We start from the raw sequence: 19,225 nt of genomic DNA on the forward strand, positions 1-19,225 counted from the left end.
TAACTATGAACTCAATTGAAAATGAGGCACCGTTCCGCTAAGAGTATTTTTGGGCACTTGGGGGACTTTTTAAACTTTTTATGTTTTTCGAGGCAGGCGTTATCTTCACATATATCAACTAAAAAACCCAAAAAATCAAAAAATCAAAAGTTAGCGGCATGGGCTCTGAGCTCTTAGATAAGTATAGTACGATGACTTAATTGACAAAAAATGCAGGGAGAACTCATTTTCTTCGAATTGGATGGTGTTAATTATAAAGCACTATAACTAGAGTTATATTTGGATGTTGATTTTTTCTTTTATGTTATTCAAGCTCAATGAACAATGTAACATTGATGGGTAATTTTTGTTTTTGTTTTGGTACTCGTATGTTTTTTTTTAAATTTTGTATGACATAATATTAAGTGGGCAACACAATATGAAGTTGGGTTTGGGCAACTCAAATGTTGGGGCCGGCATTGTTTATAGGCAAACTCTAAGTGACAGTTGGACTCCTCCAACCGACTTGGGCCGCAGCCCAAGGCCCATCCTGACCGCGAGCCTAACTGTGTGCCTACCTGTCGCGGAACTCTCCGCGTTGGTCGCTGACCATCTACCGCAGAACCCTCTGCGCAGATCAAGAATCTCTGTTGCTGAAATTGTCTGCATCCCCAAGAAAGATAGAGATAGAGTTTGCCACATCACAAACTCTACCAACTCTATTTCTTCCAACTCTATCAAAACCGAATCCAGAGAGAACTTCACTTTCTGGCATTTGTTTCGACAGGGAAAATACGAAAGTTTCCTATATACTATATAACTCAAACACACTATAAACCCAAATAAAGTCTGCAAGGCTTCGCAAGTAAAACTAAATTTTCTTCTTGAAGCGAGGGGCCCTGGCCTCGCCAGCTCGAAAAAGCTCCGCCCATGCCCCTGCCGCTCACATTTGAAGTTGTGTTGTAATAAACCATACATATACAAGGGCCGCCATTCTTGTCCGGCTCCATATGGTCTTAACATCAAGTTGTAATACAAGGCCATAAATCCGTACTCATATATAAGTATCGAAAGTGGTGGACTAGGAGTGTATCAGATGAAAAGAAAAAGAGTTTGACAAATGCAAATAAAAAAGTAGATTCCATCGGCACAAACTCTTATTGCAAATAAATTGTCATGCTACAACGATATCAGGTACAAACAACATTATTATTCCTCCATTTTCTCCTCTCATATTAAATAATGGAAGAGTAATTTCCTGTCAATTATCTTATCTTATCATAATTGAATACTTATCAAGATATTATCCTACTAGAATATAACAGTGACAATGGCTATAATACTAATGATAATACTAATGATAATAAAAATAATATTAGTAGTAGAACATTTTCTAGACCAAAATCTTCCTCCGGGGACTGGGGGATTAACATTCTGCATCAGAAAAGATGGAGAATCCTTTACCGGCTGAGAAGTCCCATCGATGCCGCACACTTGAATAATGAATTTGAGATTAGAGGTTCCGGAAGGAACTACAAGATTAAAGACGTAAAACGCTTCCACATGGGCAACTCCAAGATACTCCTGCTTTCCAACACCTTGATTTGATAGTTTTTCAACAAAAATATTGTACTTCGGGAAAAGTGAAGTTTTCCCGTCTTTCAACCTCCAACTGAGTTTAACACTAAGGGTCTTGGACTTCTGAGAGACTGAAGTCCACTCAATGTCTTGACCCTCAACTAGCCATGAGGTAGATGGTGGGAAAACAAAGTCCTGTCCAGAAGTTTTGACACTGATATGGCCAAGAATGGCGGAATATTGAGTTGGATTGGGTGATAGGGAACTTTTGAATACTTTTCCATCTGTTTGCAAATTTGATCTCAGTTTTCCAAATTCAGGGTTTGATGAATAGCACAAAGCGTGGATTTCTGTTAATGTGAATCCTTTCATCGAAATGCTATTCTCCAGAATTACCCATCCCGGGTCTGTTTTTGACTTAGTAACCCGACGAGGCATAATTACTTTGTTGAATTTGCTTGAGAATTGGTTCATGGTAAGAAGGGTATTCCCCCTTGAAGCAAGAAGCACTGATATTTTTCCCTCCACGGCAGAAGAAAATTCAAGAGAAAGGCCAATCAGAGAGTTCCCATCCAATTTAGCCTGCACAAGATTGCGGTGTCAAGTTGTCAACATCAAAATGAAAAACCGGGGAAAACAAAATACTCTGGAATCCAAAACCCTTTTTCTCATGTGTCTTGTGCTGCTGTTTTTAGGGCAAGCACACACATTGGGGTTCCTGCTTGGAGAAGATTTTACGGAATAGTTATCATTTCTCATTATTGCAAGTAAGGATGCACTTGATCACTTGGTCCCATTGGTTTCCTATGTCAAGCACTGCTTAGATATGTCTGTAAATTTCATACCATCTTTTCATTCAAAATGGAATGGCTTTACGAAAGGAAGATACTGTGATCACTGGATGTAGAAAAAGGCAAAATATTAGAAGAAATGGAGCCAAAATGAGGTAAGAGGCAACAAGAGCAGGGCTTGTGTTTATACAGGATTGTTCCTGTGGAAGCATAAAAGGCTTACAGTTTGTCATTGTTAGTGAACTTGAATAACTCAGCATTCCATTATACGGATTTTGGCTTTCGATGTTGCAAAAGCAAGGATGAATCGATTTTTACTACTGTTTCACTTCAGAATTAAATCTCAAAGTCACTTAAAACCTGATTCCACTTCAGACTTGTTCCTTTGAGCCTTAAGGCAAGTGCAGCATAATCTTCAGAAAATTTAGATTTTTGTGTTCAACATTTTCAGTTTTTGTAGCTGCCAGATAAAAGGAGGACCTCAACAGAACTAGAAAGACCTTTTTAAAACGCAGATGTCAAGCAAATAAAATCAACTGATGAGATGACTTACGGAATACGTGAAGTACACTGGTAAATCCCCCAAAAGAAGCTCTCCGCGAAAGAGCTTTGTTGAGAAATATCCAACGTCTGGAAGAGTTCCTTTAAACTTGATGTTCCCTCCTCCGCTATAAGATGCTTCCTTAAAACTACCATTTGATAACATATAACAAAGTCAATAGACAGATTTATTTCTGATGTCCAAGTTAAACTGTTGAAACAGAACCAACACAAGAGGAGATTTTAAGAATGAGTAATGGACTTAAAGGGTATGTTGCTGGGAGACAGATCCAAAAGCATGACCATTACCAACTGTAAAAAAGTAATCTTACCGAGGTCCCAAATAAGTCAGAGAGAGAAAAAATTATAGTGATTCATGCAAGACATATTTATAGACTCAAGTGGTAGGTGGTGACTTTGTCACAAAATGATCTGAAATGTTGGCTAAACTGAGCAATATAAAGTGTGTCGAAAACCACTTCTTGATCCCAAGGAAAGCAGAATTTGCCTAAATAACATCATTAACAGAAAAGAAGGAAAGAACTGAAGTTTCATTCTAAATCTGCACGTGGGAAAAGAATTCTAGACACTTACATCACGATATCGATGTTTGTACAAGTTACCGGACTAACAGTTGTACCGAACCTTTGAAATGGTTGCAGAATAGAAGACATCAAGACATACTGGAAAGAGGGGAACATACGTATGAGCCAGAGAACTTACTCAACAAGGACTTGAATAGAGTCTGAGGAAGAATCTCCAGAAAATTTAAGGCAAGGCTGCAAAGTAAACATAAGTCAGGCGAAAGAGACTCCTAAGAAGCCACACGTGAAGAAAACTGATGATATAACCACACCATTGACCACGGGAGCATATGACAATACACTTTCCTATACAACTGAAGAAAAGAGAAAACGGGAAAAAACAGTCAGGCAAAATTACCTGAAAGCTTTGGGAGGAAATGTTGTTCCAAGGAGCACTTGATACTTGCCCTCCATCTATAGCAACATGTTGACCACGACCCTGAACAATTCAAAAGAAAAAGAACAGAAGAAGATAATGTTAGCTTATACGGACCATATAGCATATAGTCCCTGTTCGGTTTCCCATAATTATTCTTTCAAGAAACCTGCTATTACTGTTAGACTTGTCCCACATCGCTCATCTAAGCCACCCAAGCTTGATTAATAAATTCTAGAGGCTACTCCACCTATTGCCAATTGGTTTTAGGTTGGAACTCTCCAAGAAATCTAACATGGTATCAGAGCCAAGTCTTGGGTGGTCTCACCTCTCGTGAGAAAGTCTCTGTCATCTTTGTTGCCCGAGTCAGTTAGTCAGCTCCTGATCTGTCACCTCCACGTGCATCCAGGCTGCACGTGAGGGGGAGTGTTAGACTTGTCCCACATCGCTCATCTAAGCCACCCAAGCTTGATTAATAAATTCTAGAGGTCAGTACATCTATAAATAGAGTAAAGCTATGCCTAAGAAAGGAAGATTACAAGATTTGATTACGATATGATTACCCTATGATTACGATATGATTACCCTATGATTACGCTATGATATGATTACGATATGATTACCCTATGATTATGCTATGATTTGATTACGATACATGTCCTAAAATAGCATATTACAAGAAGATACAGAATATATATTCTAGATACAGAATATATATTCACAATGATAGAAAACAGAGAAACAGAGACGGAAAATACTGATATTATTTCTGAATAAATTACAATGAGGTCAGTACATCTATAAATAGAGTAAAGCTATGCCTAAGAAAGGAAGATTACAAGATTTGATTACGATATGATTACCCTATGATTACGATATGATTACCCTATGATTACGCTATGATATGATTACGATATGATTACCCTATGATTATGCTATGATTTGATTACGATACATGTCCTAAAATAGCATATTACAAGAAGATACAGAATATATATTCTAGATACAGAATATATATTCACACACCCCCTCAAACTCAAGGTGCGAGGGCAGAGAGCATCGAGAGTTTGTCAAAGAGAAAGCGGAAACGAGCAGCGGTATGGGTCTTCGTGAAGAAATCAGCCAGCTGCAATGTGGAGGAGACGAAGGGTAAAGCAATGGTGCCAGACTGAAGATGCTGACGTATGAAATGACAATCAATCTCAATGTGCTTCGTGTGCTCATGGAAGACCGAGTTGTGGGCAAGCTGAATAGCACTCATATTGTCGCAGTAAAGAGGCGTAGGAGTAGTAACAGAGACCCCCATATCGGAAATAAGCCAGCGAAGCCAGACGATTTCAGAGGTAGCATGGGCCATGGCACGATATTCAGCTTCCGCGGTGGAGCGAGCAATAACAGATTGCTTTTTGCTTTCCAAGAGATAAAAGAATCGCCTAGAAAAACACAGAGGCCAGAGGTAGATTTGCGGTCATTGACATCACTCGCCCACTCCAGCATCTCATCCTGTCCAATTTGCGGCCAAGCCAAGGCCTCAAATTCCTGAAGATGAGTGTAACTATTGCCATCAGAAGGGTCATTGGAAGCATCAATGCCCTAACCATCCCAAGCCAAAGGGACGAAATGTTACTCAGTCAACTGGTCCTCATGCCCCGCATCAGTCTCGGGCACCACAACAGCATTCTCGCCCTCCTGCAGCCTTGGCAGCACCGGCCTCCAGTAGTGCACCTCCAGAGTTTGATTATGAGCAATTTCAACAGTTTCAGGCTTATATGGAAGCCATTCGAGGGGGTTCCCCTCAAGCTTCTGCCATGACTACCACTCACTCAGGTTTGCGTGGTTCTCCCACCTCAGGTATCCAACCCACCACTTGGATCTTTGATTCTGGCTCTTCTCATCATATGACTCCTGATATGTCTCTTCTTAGTAATTGTGTGCCACCTGCTTTTCCTATTAGTATTGCCACAGCCAATGGTTCTCCCATGCATGTTGCTTCTATTGGCTCCATTCTATCTTCTACTGCACCTTCACTATCTATTCCTAATGTCTTTTATGTTCCTCAGTTGTCTTTGAGCCTACTTTCAATCAGCCAATTATCCGACTCTGGTTTTGATGTTGTTTTCTCTTCCTCTGGTTGTGTTGTGCAGGATCGGGATTCCAAGAAGCAGATTGGGGCAGGCCGTAGAGTTGGTGATCTCTATCTTTTGGAGCACTTGCATCTCCCAATAAAACCTTCTTCCACTGCTGCGTCATCTTTTTGTTTAGATCATAAGTCATCTCCATTTTATCTTTGGCATTCTAGATTAGGACATCTGACTAGTGAACGTCTAAAACTTTTAGTTAAGTCAGGTCATTTGGGTCATATTTCAGTTAGTAATATTTCAGAATGCAGTGGTTGTAAGTTTGCAAAAATGTCAGCTTTACCTTTTAATAAAAGTACCTCTATTTCTACTTCGCCTTTTCAGCTTGTTCACACAGATTTATGGGGCCCTTCTCCGGTTGCTACTAAAGGTGGTTTTGTCTATTATGTCTCTTTTGTGGATGATTTTAGTCGGTATACTTGGGTTTACTTAATGACACACAAATCTGAGTTCTTTACGATTTATAAGAATTTTCATGCCATGGTTCAAAATCAGTTTTCTACATCGGTTAAAATTCTTCGGTCTGACTTGGGTGGGGAATATTCACTTTCAGAGTTTCATAAATTCCTAGATTCGCTTGGGACTATCCACCAATCGTCTTGCACTGACACTCCTGCCGAAAATGGTAGAGCTGAAAGAAAACATCGTCACCTTCTTAATACTGCTCGGTCTCTACTCCTATCTTCCTCCGTCCCGTCTTGTTACTGGGGAGAAGTTGTTCTCACTGCAGCCTATCTCCTGAATCGGATGCCCACCCCTCTTCTTTCTGGTAGCTCTCCTTATGAGCGATGTGGGACAAGTCTAACACTCTAAGCCACCCAAGCTTGATTAATAAATTCTAGAGGCTACTCCACCTATTGCCAATTGGTTTTAGGTTGGAACTCTCCAAGAAATCTAACAGTTACCACATCCATCTATGCATAGGAGATAGGACAACGATGAGTAAAAAGGAAAATAAATGGCATTCATTTGACCCTATTTTGCAGTCAAGTGTGGAAAACATCTCCCTGGTTGAAATGAGTAAATTAAGATAATTTTTCAAATGCTTGATAATCAATTATTAGCTCATGTGGATTGCTCTTCATCACACTAAAGGAATACAAGATTAGTCACTAGAGGATGCTAAATAAAGTAATTTGTAAAATGACAGGCTGATTGGCCTAGAATGCATATGACATGGCTAAAAAGCAATCAATTTCAAGTTCATATGAGCCTACTTCATATAAAAGGTAAAAAGTTATCTGGAGTTAAACACGTATGTGAGAAGCCTTGGTTGCGTGCACCTTTAATAAACCTTGAGCATAAAAACTTTCAGATGCCCCATTCCTTAAACAGAACGAAGAAAGATGGGGAGAACGAAAAAAAGAAAGAAAAAAGAAGTGAAGATATCTATTAAGTTTCAACCTGATCGAAATTTGAGTAGAATGGTAGCACCAGGGGGTAACTCTGCATTATACCCCATGATTTCTCAACAAGGGACCACCAACTGAAAAATAGAAAGCATGAGCGAAATGAAGGTCAATTAACAATTAAAATGACTGCAAAAAGTTAACATCTAAAACATGAAGCAGAATGATGTGTCAGGTACCGTTACTAATATTCTCAAGATATAGAAGTCACACTAACATCACAAAAGGTATAATAAAATGGAATGCTGAAATTGCACTAGTACAGGCTAAAAAGGTAAATTTTCAGACACACCCATTCGCCAATTTGTAGTAGTATGTGAATTCTTATTTTCTTTATTCCCTCTGAATTGAGAAAAACTTTAGCGAGACAAAATAATTCAATCAAAGCTTGGAGAAAATAGCACATTGACAGGAATGGGTACAAAGTACAGAAGATAAGAAACAGATAAAACTTGTTAACCTTTAAAAACTAATGAAAGTCTTGACACTCGTGCGTAAGTGATAACAGCTGTATGACATCATAAAACTTAAACAATGAACACAGTATGCAACATAGATGTGGCACGTTTTCTAACCATTTACTCGACTAAAGATACAGTGAACTACTTGAATGCTTTCATCTGGGCACCATGTTTGACTTTGGCGGGGAATAGATTATGACAACTAGATGAATAGAAGACGAGGGATGCTGCTACACTACTGTAGCTATGTGATTCTGCAATTTCAAATTGGAATACATCCAATAGTATAAGTCCATTATCCATATCTTTGGAAAGTAGATATAACAGTCGATTTGTGACAAGAATGAGTTTATGAGTATATTACCGGTTCTGAGCAGTTGCGAAATCAGGTGGTTGCTTAGTCTCATAGACCCATCCAGGGGCAAATAGGGCAGCTGACACATTGCCCCTTTTTATTACATCAAGTGCAACATTTGTCTGAGGTGCAAAAGTCACTATAAGTATGTGGCATCTAAGACATTCATTCATCTAAGAAATAAGAAACAGCTAAAAAGCTGTTACAACCCACCGTACACCATAAATTCTATCGCCATACAAACATCTAGCATAGTTTAATGTTACACTTACATTCCACTGTCCACCACCATATGTGCCCCTCCCAAAAATATCAATGCCCACATAGACGTCGAACTTTCTATCACCAGCAACAGCAGCTGAACGATTTGGATAGTCCTTCTGTACAGTTCAATGAAGGAGAATATATTCTGGCCACAAATTCAAACTTCGCAAGAACAGAAAAATACAACAATTCAATACCAGCCAAGAATAGTTTAGGAATATTCCATCAGATACATCAAAGAAAGGTTTATTCTTTTGGTTCAGTTGATTTTGCCAGATTAGATTGCCATCAACTGTAACACTGTCATACCTGCAGTCAACAAGAAAGGAGTGTGTTCAAAAACATAAATTCATTAGTACTAAAGGAAGAATAGTCTGGTTTGACTTACCATATGACTAAAGATCCGGGCACCAAGGCATGCATGGTCTTGGTTAAATGGCTGACAAATTCTGTCAAAATAGGAATTTTTCCTACACCCAAATTGACCTCCATATTCAACTGCAAGGAACAAATCCAATATCAATGGCAACAAGAGAAAGATGGTAAACAGAAAAACTTTCATGGGACCCATGACAGTCCAAGGAAACGATCTCCGATTTATTCGTTTTCTTCTGACACATTCTCGTCGAATTCATTATATTGAAGTATTCTGTATTTTTTTTTCCTAGAAGGAAAGAAAATTTTACCAGCCAGCCATCAAATCCCAAGGCACTTGCAAGCTCGGTCAAGCGCTCAGCATACATGCGAGCAGACTCCTTTGTCGCGAGCAGTTTATTGGCATTAACTCTCCCTTCATCCCATTCGGTGATGAAGGTCCCCAGTACCTTTATAAATCATAGCCAGACGGGAAAAAAATTATGTTCAACGAACATTTTTAGATTCTTTTTAAGTTTCTAAACACATGACTCTGGACTATAACTAATAACCCCCACTACTTTAACTATCCATGGCTTACGTCACAACTATTACTTCCAAACGTTGGAAGAACTGTCTTGACTTCCCAGCTTGGTGCATTTCCCCTCAAAAATTAATTTGCACAAATAAACTGAAAGCAATTTCAATAAAGCACAACAATACTCAACTATTGCAGAAACACAAATTGGTTCTCTTGGGGTCTCAAAGCTTTCTCCCTCTCCCGTGCTCGGGTTTCCAATAAGCTTTCTCCCTCGAGTAGAACGATTGTATGCACACAAATGCCTCTATCAAGGACGAAGCTAGAGAGGTCCAAGGGTTGCCATGGTCACCCCAGCAATTATTTATACTACCCCTTGATTTTCTATATTCTTATACTCCCTTCGTACGGCAAACAGGATGTCCAATCTGTGAAACGAGAATGTTGATATCTAGTATCATGCCGAAAAAGAGTTTGAAGTTATTTTACATAGAAAAATGTATTTTTTTAGGTTCTCGGTATGGGACGGGGGGATTAATGAGTCCTGCTATTGGTACTGACCAATAGCGTAGGGAAAATCCACCGATGGCCGCGCTGGGCCGTCTTAGGCCACCTAACGGCTGATCCAAGCCGTCCAAAAATTTAAAAAAAAAAAAAAAAAAACCGAGTGGGCCTATGCGAGAATCAACGGCATCCGACGAACACCTACGCAGGTCGGATGCCATTGATTCCTGTGTAGGGCCACTAGGTTTTTTTTAAAAAAAATTTTGGACGGCTCGGATCAACCGTCCGATGGCCTGAGGCGTCGGTGCATTTTTCCTATGGTACTGTCGGTACCAATATCATTTCACGGGATTAATATGCATAAAATGGTCCCTTATATTTCATAGAATTCTCGTTGTTGCTTCTCTCTTTCATGAGTATTCTTTTGAAAATATGGCATGACTTCTGTACTTACTTTCATATTACACAATACCTAAAATTCTAACAATTTAAAAAAATGTCGCTTTTGTAAGAAATACCATTTTTCTAGAAGTAACTTCTTCTTTTTTTCCTTGGTTGTACTCACATTGGTCACCCCAACATCTAAGGCCCCGTTCCGGAAACTTTTTTAAAAAATAAGTACTTATTTTGCCACTTCTCATTCAAAAATAAGAAGGGTCATTCCACAAAACCCAAATAAAAAGTTCCTTTCACATTTTCAAACTCAAAAATCATGTAAATGAAAAAAAAAATCAATTTTTTTTGCACCGTATTAAATATCTCAATGAGATCTATCAAACAAGATCCATAGTGATAGAAAAATTATTTGCGTAAACACATGATTTTTGAGCTTGAAGTTGCCTTATACAAAAAATAAGACTGTTGCTATGATAATGGGCGCCGGCGGAGGGAAATCGTACTGGCGGCCCCGCCGGGCCGTCTCCGGCCACTGGACGGCCGATCCCAACCGTCCAAAAATTCTTAAAAAAAAAACCGAGAGGCTATCGCGGGAATCAACGGCATCCGAGGTGTGTAGGGTGCTTGATCCGAGCACCCCTTTTCCGTGTATATATGATCATCATATGTACACGGAAAAGGGGTGCTCGGATCAAGCACCCTACACACCTCAGATGCCGTTGATTCCCGCAACGGCCCCCTTGGTTTTTTTTTATAGAATTTTTGAACGGCTCGGATCGGCCGTCCGGTGGCCGGAAATGGCCCGGCGCGGCTGCTGATACGATTTCCCTCTCCGGCGCCCATTGGTTCCTATATAAATTCTGAAAAATAAGCACCTCCTTCTTATTTTTTGGAGAACAAACCTTCTTATTCAACAAAAAAAAAGTTCTTATTTGGATTGTGGAGCACAGCCTAAGTCCTGCCTTTTTCCTTGGCCTTTATTAAACTTCTCGAAGTAAGAAATTAATAAATTCACAAGCTCTAATCATATCCCCCTAACCCTGTCAACTCAAAAAGCTCAACCCAAGACAATCCCTCTCTACAAACAGACCAAATCCAAATTATGTCCCTTCACTCCAATTCGAACGTCAACTCACGAATTACACTACACCAAAAACACAAGTACTTAAAAAGAATGTAATGACTCCCTCCAGAAAGATTGTTCAGTCCGCAAAACGAGAGCTTAAAATGAAAGCATTTTATGTCCCAAAAAAATTCCAATTTTTTGGTGCTTAATTACTAGAATCGATCGTGTTCTCTTAATTTATCCACAAACCCAAAAAAAAAAAAAAAGAAGTTCGAACATCTGTGCACAAAAATATACTCCTTCCACCCTAATTTGTTTGTTAAATATTCTATTTTAGGTTGTTATAAAATGTACAAAAAAAACTTGGCAAACTGCCAAATTTATCCTTTCCAATCATTTCGCCTTTTGAATTGAAGTACTCTTTTCACTTTTGAAGGGTAAGTTTGGAAATCTGGACACTTTCAAAGGCTTGGACTTTGAGTTACTATTAAATTGGAGAGAATTTCCTGTGAGCAAACAAATTGGGATCGGGACGGAGGAGGAGGAGGGAGTATTATTTTTGTTAAGTTTTCGGATTGCAGGACAATCTTTTTGGTACTTACTCGGCACGGAGGGAGTAGCAAATTATGATTACCTTGACACCGTGCTTATGGGCGGCATTAGTCCAACACGGAGGCGGCAGAGTAACCAGGTTATGCGAGAAGTACACAAAAACATCCATCAAGTACCAATGCCAGATCGCGTACGCCTCGGGATTACTCCCCCCCTGCACCCACTTATCGTCCGTGTACCCTCCCGCCATGTCGTGGCACACGAGCATCCTCGGCCGGTCAGCCAAACACCTACCATTCCGAAGAACTACCGACGACTTGTTGAAGGGGAAGTGGAAGGAGTCGAAGTAGGACCTCGACTCGAGCTCGGCAAGGGTTTTGATCGGGTACGAGACCGGGACGGCCGGCCTTGACGGGTCGAACGGCGGAGGACCGGCGGGGGAGTGGGTTGGGCCGGCGACGGCGGTGGGGTTCATTGCGGGGAAGAGAGAGTTGAGGATGGGGTAGAGGAGGTTTCGAAGCCGGGATTAAGGTTTTGGCGGTGAAGGTAGGAGCGGAAGGGAGGGAGCTGTGACTGTGAGAGGACTTGAGAGACGCAGAGAGAGAGAGTGTGTGTGTGAGAGAGAGAAAGAGAGAGTGAGTGGGAGAGAGGAGAGGTTGAGACTTGAGAGGGAAAATTTATGGTGTGAAAGTTCTAAAAAAGTCGCTGGCGTCAACGTTGGGGTTTGGAATTTTTTACTCCGTGCTATTCGGGTTAGTGATTGATTCGATCCGTTTGAGTTAAGGGAAGTATTTCCTGCTTTTCGAATGGTACGACAGCATCTCCAATCTCGAGTGGTGCTACTTGCACCGACCAAATTCCTACCGTTGAGGTACTGACGGCAACGCAGAGCCCGTTTCGAATCCCGCACGAATAATCTGAGCAGTTCAATAATTTAAAAAAAAATGAATGGACCAGTAAAAAATTAGCTCGATTCGATATGTATAAGTGGTTGATTCAATCTTCTATTTTTTCATTCAAATTTCAAAATTGGCTTGGATTATTTGTGCAGGACCCAAAGTGGGCCCCGTGTGGCCATCGGTACTCCATCGGTAGGGGTTGGTCAATGCAAATAGCTTTTTTCGTTCTTTTTAATCCATATATACTTAAAAATTTGAGTAAAAACGTTAAAAATTCATCTCCAATGACAATGTACTTTTTTCATATGTGCGGGATTCGAAATGGATCTTGCGTGCCCATCGATACTCTATCGGTAGGAGTTTGGTCAGTGCAAGTAGCTTTTTCATTCTTTGTAATCAGAAAGTCTACTGGTACAGATCAAAAATCTGTACCGGTGGATACAAATACCTTTTTGTGCCCATTTTGGGTTTCAAAAAATGATCGAAATCGCTCATTTTGTTTAAAATACTTTGTTTATGATCCCTACAAAAAATAAGTTTAATCCGGTATCGGTAAGAATATTTACGAAACATCCAAACTTTACTCTAGAATTCAATAGAGCAAAGTTTGGATGTTTCGTAAATACTCTTACCGATACCGGATTAAACTTATTTTTTCTAGGGACCTTAAACAAAGTATTTTAAATAACATGAGTGACTCCGATCATTTTTTTGAGATCCAAAATGGGCCCAAAAAAAGGTTTATACCCACTGGTACAGATTTTTTGTCTGTACCAGTAGCACCATTCCTTTGTAATTCATATACTTAAAATTTTGAGTAAAAACTTTAAAATTCATCTTCAATGACGTGTATTTTTTGCCTACCCTTTTTGAGGTTACCACTTTTGAAAAATGCTAGGGACATATCAATGTACCACATTCTATTCACACCTCTCTCATATGCATGTGAGGGAATTCCACAATATATGCTACGGACCCACATGTATGTGAAAGGGATATGGTTGAGATGTGACAAAGTGATGTGCCCCCTAGCATCTCCCTTTTTCTTACCCAAATGTCGAAAAATTTAAATTCATACCTTTTTTTCTCTGACAACTCTCTTCAGCTTTCACTTTCTTATTGTTTATAAAAACTAGCGTCTTTCTTGTTCGATGCATGGGAACGGAAACAACAACATTATTGATTGTATTTAAAGTGAGTGTAATTTTGTCCACATTCTTTAAAAGAGGGTAAATATTACCCTCTTTCTTATTAGTTGAAATAGTGTGCATCCCACCACAATGTGATGTCATACTTACCATACAATACATTTTTTGGTAAACATGACGTTACTTTGTGGTGAGATCCACACCATTTCAACCAATAGAAAGAAAGTTAATATTAATCCTTTTTAAGTAGATGGTGAACAAAACTCAACTCAATTAAAATACATATTTTACATTTTGTAAAAAGTGTAAAATAATAAATAACAAGATTTTAAAAAATGAGAAAAACTCATGTACGAGAGTGAGTTCAATAGAGTGCTTCTTTTTATTTAGGTAACTACATTTTTATAGTATATAGTATAGACTAGTGTTTACTCGTGGCTACGGCACTACTCATTCCGATTGGAATTGAAATTATCCTTTGAATCTTGATAGTGGCTCAACCTAAAAATTTTAGGTAGCTACAAGTTGCTGAAAATTAACCTCTTTTTTTTTGAACGACGAAGATTTTTTTTATATCAATAAAAAAAATTACCCCACGACAATTATTTGCAACTCAGCACAAAGTTGATAAGATAAAAAAATGAACAATACAAAGGAAAACAGTTTCCAGATCACAATCCTACACCGAAGAAATAAACCCAACTAAGAAATAAAAGAGCACAAACCAACTTGAAGTGAAAATCCTCAGAGCTCAGCAAAATGAGCCCCTTTCTGCTTGAGAAGTGAAAATGCAGAGCACCGCCCAGAAATTAATACAGCAACCAAAATCAGTATTGATCCAAGCTACCAGGATATTGTTCCTAAGCTGTAGCAAGCAAGTATTTTGGTACTGAAACACAAAGCCTAGAAAATTGGAAAAAACAAACTCATAGAGATGGAACCTAAAAATCAAATTTTCCTTTTTGATTGTGAATTTCATAGCAGCTCACATGACGGGTTCGAAGTGAACAAAGGGAAACAGGTTTAGATGTCAGAAACCATTCCAATGCATGGAAGCCAAACAAAGTTTCACCAAGACAGAAGTAAGTGAATACGCAATCAATGTGGTGGAGAAAAGGAAATTGTTGGATGTTGTTTCTTTCCTCAAGTTCAGTCATATACCCTTGAGGAAGTGCACAGTTCTACAAAATTATGCAGAATTCCATTCAAAAAGGGAGGGGGGGGGGGGGGGGGGAATCTGCAGAAACCCTCTACTTTTGTAGAGATTCGTAATTTATTTTATTTTCTTTGATCGTTTAATATGAAAAAGATCGTATTTATATCAAATTATATGTTTATTAATGATGTTATACGGATATGCTTACTGTTGTGTACCGGATATTCGGAGAATAGTTGAACTTTGAGTTTTGGTGTTGAAATGACGTGTGAAAGTGTTGGTAGCAATCGGGATTTGATTCGGTGAACTTGACAAAAAATTTCAAATTTGTCTTTGATGTACTGATACCGTAGTTTTCTAGTACCGATACATCCTGTAAAAATTCTAAAATTTCAGCACGCATTTCAGACACTATAAATAGATCCCTTATGTTATTTTTTCACTCCAACACCACAAACTAAGCCCTAAAATCGCCCGTCCACCTTCTCTTTTCAATTCTTCACTCAAATCCTTGGATTTGTGCTTCAAACACCACCAAATCTTCAAGATCTATGTGTTAATCGTTCAAATATCAACCGGGTTTTGAATTTCTCATTATTGGATGTAAGATTCATGATTTTTGGTTCTCGATCTTTTTCTTTTTCTTCTCAAACCCTAGCTTGGATTCATATATTGATCATGTTTTTGGATAATTTAGGTTGTAGATCTTGTGGTATTGCATTGGGAAAGCTCGTTCTTGACGGACCTTTGCTTGGGTCACTTAGGATTTTGCTCAAAACCCATTGTGGTAGGAATTTCTTACTATTGTTATGTGTTTATGCGATGTTTGTGTAGTTAGATCGTGCATTGCTTCGTCGTTTGAGGTTGTTCCATTTATTTTCGAAATTCTGCAGAATCAGTCAATGTTTATGGGGGTTTTTCGTCATCGTAAGCTCAGAAATAAATTTTGGTTCCTTCATATGAAATAGAGTAGACTTAGAGTCCGTTCTAATGCTGCTGGAATCACCCCAAACCGTTGAGAATTGAATTAATGGTGAATTTTAAAAATTTGGTCATGAATCAGTCTTGTTTTATGGGTTTGCGCCCAACTTCAAACGGCTATAATTTTCTCGTCCAATGTTCGTTTCATGCAAACTTTATATAGAATTGAAGGTCTTGAAGTCAGCTTTCTATTCCACCAGAATTGTCTTAAAAGTCTTAGTACACAGGAAGTTATGACCATTTGAGTAGAGGTGTGTCAATCTGTCAATGTTTGTAGCTACTCCTAACGTTGTTTTCGTTTCGTGTTATGGCTCCCTCTATGGTTAGAACATGTTTAAGTCACTCTCGAGTATGATTGCTTGTGTCCTAATGGCTCGTTGTTCGATCTTATCTCTTGGCATTCGTTAGAGTATAATATTAGTGTCGTTTGGTGGAGAATGTACTGTAAGGTTGATTAGGAATAACGTGGATTTAAAGTATTTATCAATGTGCAATGGGGTATGCTTATGAGTTTGTAATACATTGTTGATGATGTATGAACGAATGTGAACTTGAAAAATGATGTTTGCTTATATACTGATTGATAATGCTTTTATGTTTACGTGAGTTGTGAATTTTGAATTGAGGATCCTGCAACGCTAGGTGTGGTAATGCGAAGACTCTAGAGGGCCCGCAACGCAAGGTGTGGTAATGCGGAAACCCAGGTGGAGAGAATTCAATGTGACGCAAGGGGTGATAACACAGTTGAATGTCTCGCTTGAAAAAAAGAATTATGGTTGGCTTTAGAAGTTTATGTTGACGTTTGGATTGTTTGTTGATTAAGATTGTGGCTGCTGAAAAAGAGAATGAAATGTTGATTCTATTGAGGTTTTATTAACGAAAGAATCAACGGATCCGGTATTTGGGCACAAATCAACGGACTCCGGCATTCAAGCTCGAATCAACGGAGCTTGACCTGTAATAGTCTTGAGTTTTTTTTTTTAAATTGTTTTGGAAATCAAAAAAAGAAAGTTTTATAAAATGAGGCGTTATGGTAGATGGCATGAAAAGAGGAAGTGGTTTGTGGCATTCATTCGAAAAGCTGTTAGATGGTTAAACTATTGTCGTTGTTTGTTTGATTGATATGAGTCCTAATGCTACTTCTAGTTGGCGTGTGGATGGTTAGGGTTATCTCTAAAATGTTCGGAGCCTCGAAGTCTAAACTTGTCAGTTCATTTTGGTAACCCCTCTTGTATCTCATGTTCACTTGTTGAGTCTCATTCGTGTTTGGTGCATATTTCATCGCATTTTTATATAACTTGAGTATATATTTCTTTACTGGACTAGTGTAGCTCAACCTATCATTTTTAGGTAAAAAGCAAGGAAGTCGGCATGGTGTGCATCTCGTACTTGTTGTTCATGTGTCTCAAAGGTATAAAGGAGGAGTTGAATTTGCATTTTATTTGAAAGTAGTATTTAGAAGAATGAATAATGAAAACCGTACATTTGTATAACTTGGGGCTTCGCGCCAGGATTGTAACTTTTAATTTTAACTTTGAGAACTGGAAAAAATAAGTCATTTGGATATTATCGGTACGTCAATATTGATTGTATTTATTGAAAATGATTATTATTTATGTTGAAAATCGAGGGAGTGACAAATTCACTATAAACCACAAAGTCTCTATAAAATAGAAGAGAACATCATAACAAACACATGGTGGGCATTAGAAAATACCTCTCCAGATTATGGAGGAAGTATATAAACCATAAAGTCTATACAAAATAGAAGAGAGCATTTTAACAAACACATGGTAGGCAACAGAAAATACGTCTCCCTATTTGATTTCTTCCGAGGAGTTTGACTGTCGAGGAGGAGTGAACGGTGGATAGTCTCTGTGCTCAGCAGTCCACAGGGGGAACCCCTTCCCCGAAGACAGTCAATTGAGAAAGAAGGAGCCCAGTCAACCCGTGGAAAGGAAGCAAGAAAGGAAGCACTGAGAATTGCTTTCCCTCTTCTTTCTTTTCTTCACCATGGGGGAAGACAAAGATACAGAGAGAGAGGAGAGAGAGCCGTGAAATTTAAATTCCGATTCTTTTTTCTTCTTAGACAACATTTATGTAATATGATGGGCAAATATGGATACCTTTATACTCCATCCGTCCCTAAATAAGTGTTCAACACGCAAACTTAGACCTTTAAAAAGATGCATTTGTTTCGTTAAATAAATCAAATTTTTTTCACAAATCATTAGATAGCAATGAGTTCTACTCCCTCCGTCCATTTTTAAGTGTCATGCTTCATAATTTTAACTTGTTGAAAAGATATCATCATTACACCTTTCACATTAACTTTTACCTCCACTTTCTCTTATTACCCTTTATAAAAATATCATCATTACATTTTTACTTACTAACTTTTCGAAATGGAATATATTTTTAAGGGCAAAATGGAAAATTTATCAACTTTTACCCACTAACTTTACAAAATAGACACTTATTACAGGATAGCCCAAAATGAAATACTGGACTCTAAAAAAGGGACGAAGGGAGTATTAGATTGTGAAAAAAAAAAAAATTTTTTAATAAAAAAACATGCATCTTTTGTAAGGCCTAATTTTTCGCGTCGGACACTTATTTAGGGACAGAGGGAGTAAGATGTGAAAAAAAAAATGCATCTCAACCCTTGGATCAAATAAAACTAAGCTGTTGTAACAATTTGCACCCACACCCTTCTATTTTATAATAGGGATAGATAGATAGATGTGCCATTTGAGCCATATTTTGAAAGGAAAACATAAAAATAACAGATTTGAATAAAAACAAGAGTTTTGCATTTGAAAAGACATACCTAAATGGAGCTTTTGATCGAAATTTTATTTAAATTTAAGTAAAAGCATTGGTCCCCAATTGATTGAGACATAAGGCTTGATTTGGTTTGGTTTTGATAAGTAAAACCATTGGTCAGCACCGGAGATGCTCTAATAGTTTGTCAAGCAAGGCCTGTTTGGCCTCTTAAAAAGTCAATTTATTTGAATTAATAGAATCGTATGTTTGTTCAATTATTTTCTTCATATATATATGTATGTGTATTTCCTTATTATGTGTACCTTTGATTAAAGAAAGGAGCCAGATTTTGGTACTCTAACATTTAGGAGGTGCTCCACTTTTTGTCTC

General features: G+C 38.5%; 1 protein-coding gene across 1 annotated transcript; it reads right to left on the reverse strand.

The window, feature by feature from the left end:
- Window positions 1-1,106: 1,106 nt before the first annotated feature.
- Window positions 1,107-12,530, reverse strand: LOC131320592 (cytosolic endo-beta-N-acetylglucosaminidase 1-like). Its single transcript, XM_058351333.1, has 11 exons — window positions 11,968-12,530; window positions 9,162-9,299; window positions 8,864-8,973; window positions 8,673-8,784; window positions 8,484-8,591; window positions 8,221-8,333; window positions 7,391-7,472; window positions 3,831-3,911; window positions 3,612-3,667; window positions 2,902-3,037; window positions 1,107-2,139 (listed from the first exon to the last, which is right to left on the reverse strand). The coding sequence occupies exons 1-11, from the start codon at window positions 12,358-12,360 to the stop codon at window positions 1,291-1,293; spliced, it is 2,178 nt and encodes a 725-aa protein (XP_058207316.1). The 5' UTR covers window positions 12,361-12,530; the 3' UTR covers window positions 1,107-1,290.
- Between the last annotated feature and the right edge of the window lie 6,695 nt (window positions 12,531-19,225).

This window comes from Rhododendron vialii, chromosome 3a, assembly GCF_030253575.1.
Source record: "Rhododendron vialii isolate Sample 1 chromosome 3a, ASM3025357v1".
Taxonomy (NCBI): Eukaryota; Viridiplantae; Streptophyta; class Magnoliopsida; order Ericales; family Ericaceae; genus Rhododendron; species Rhododendron vialii.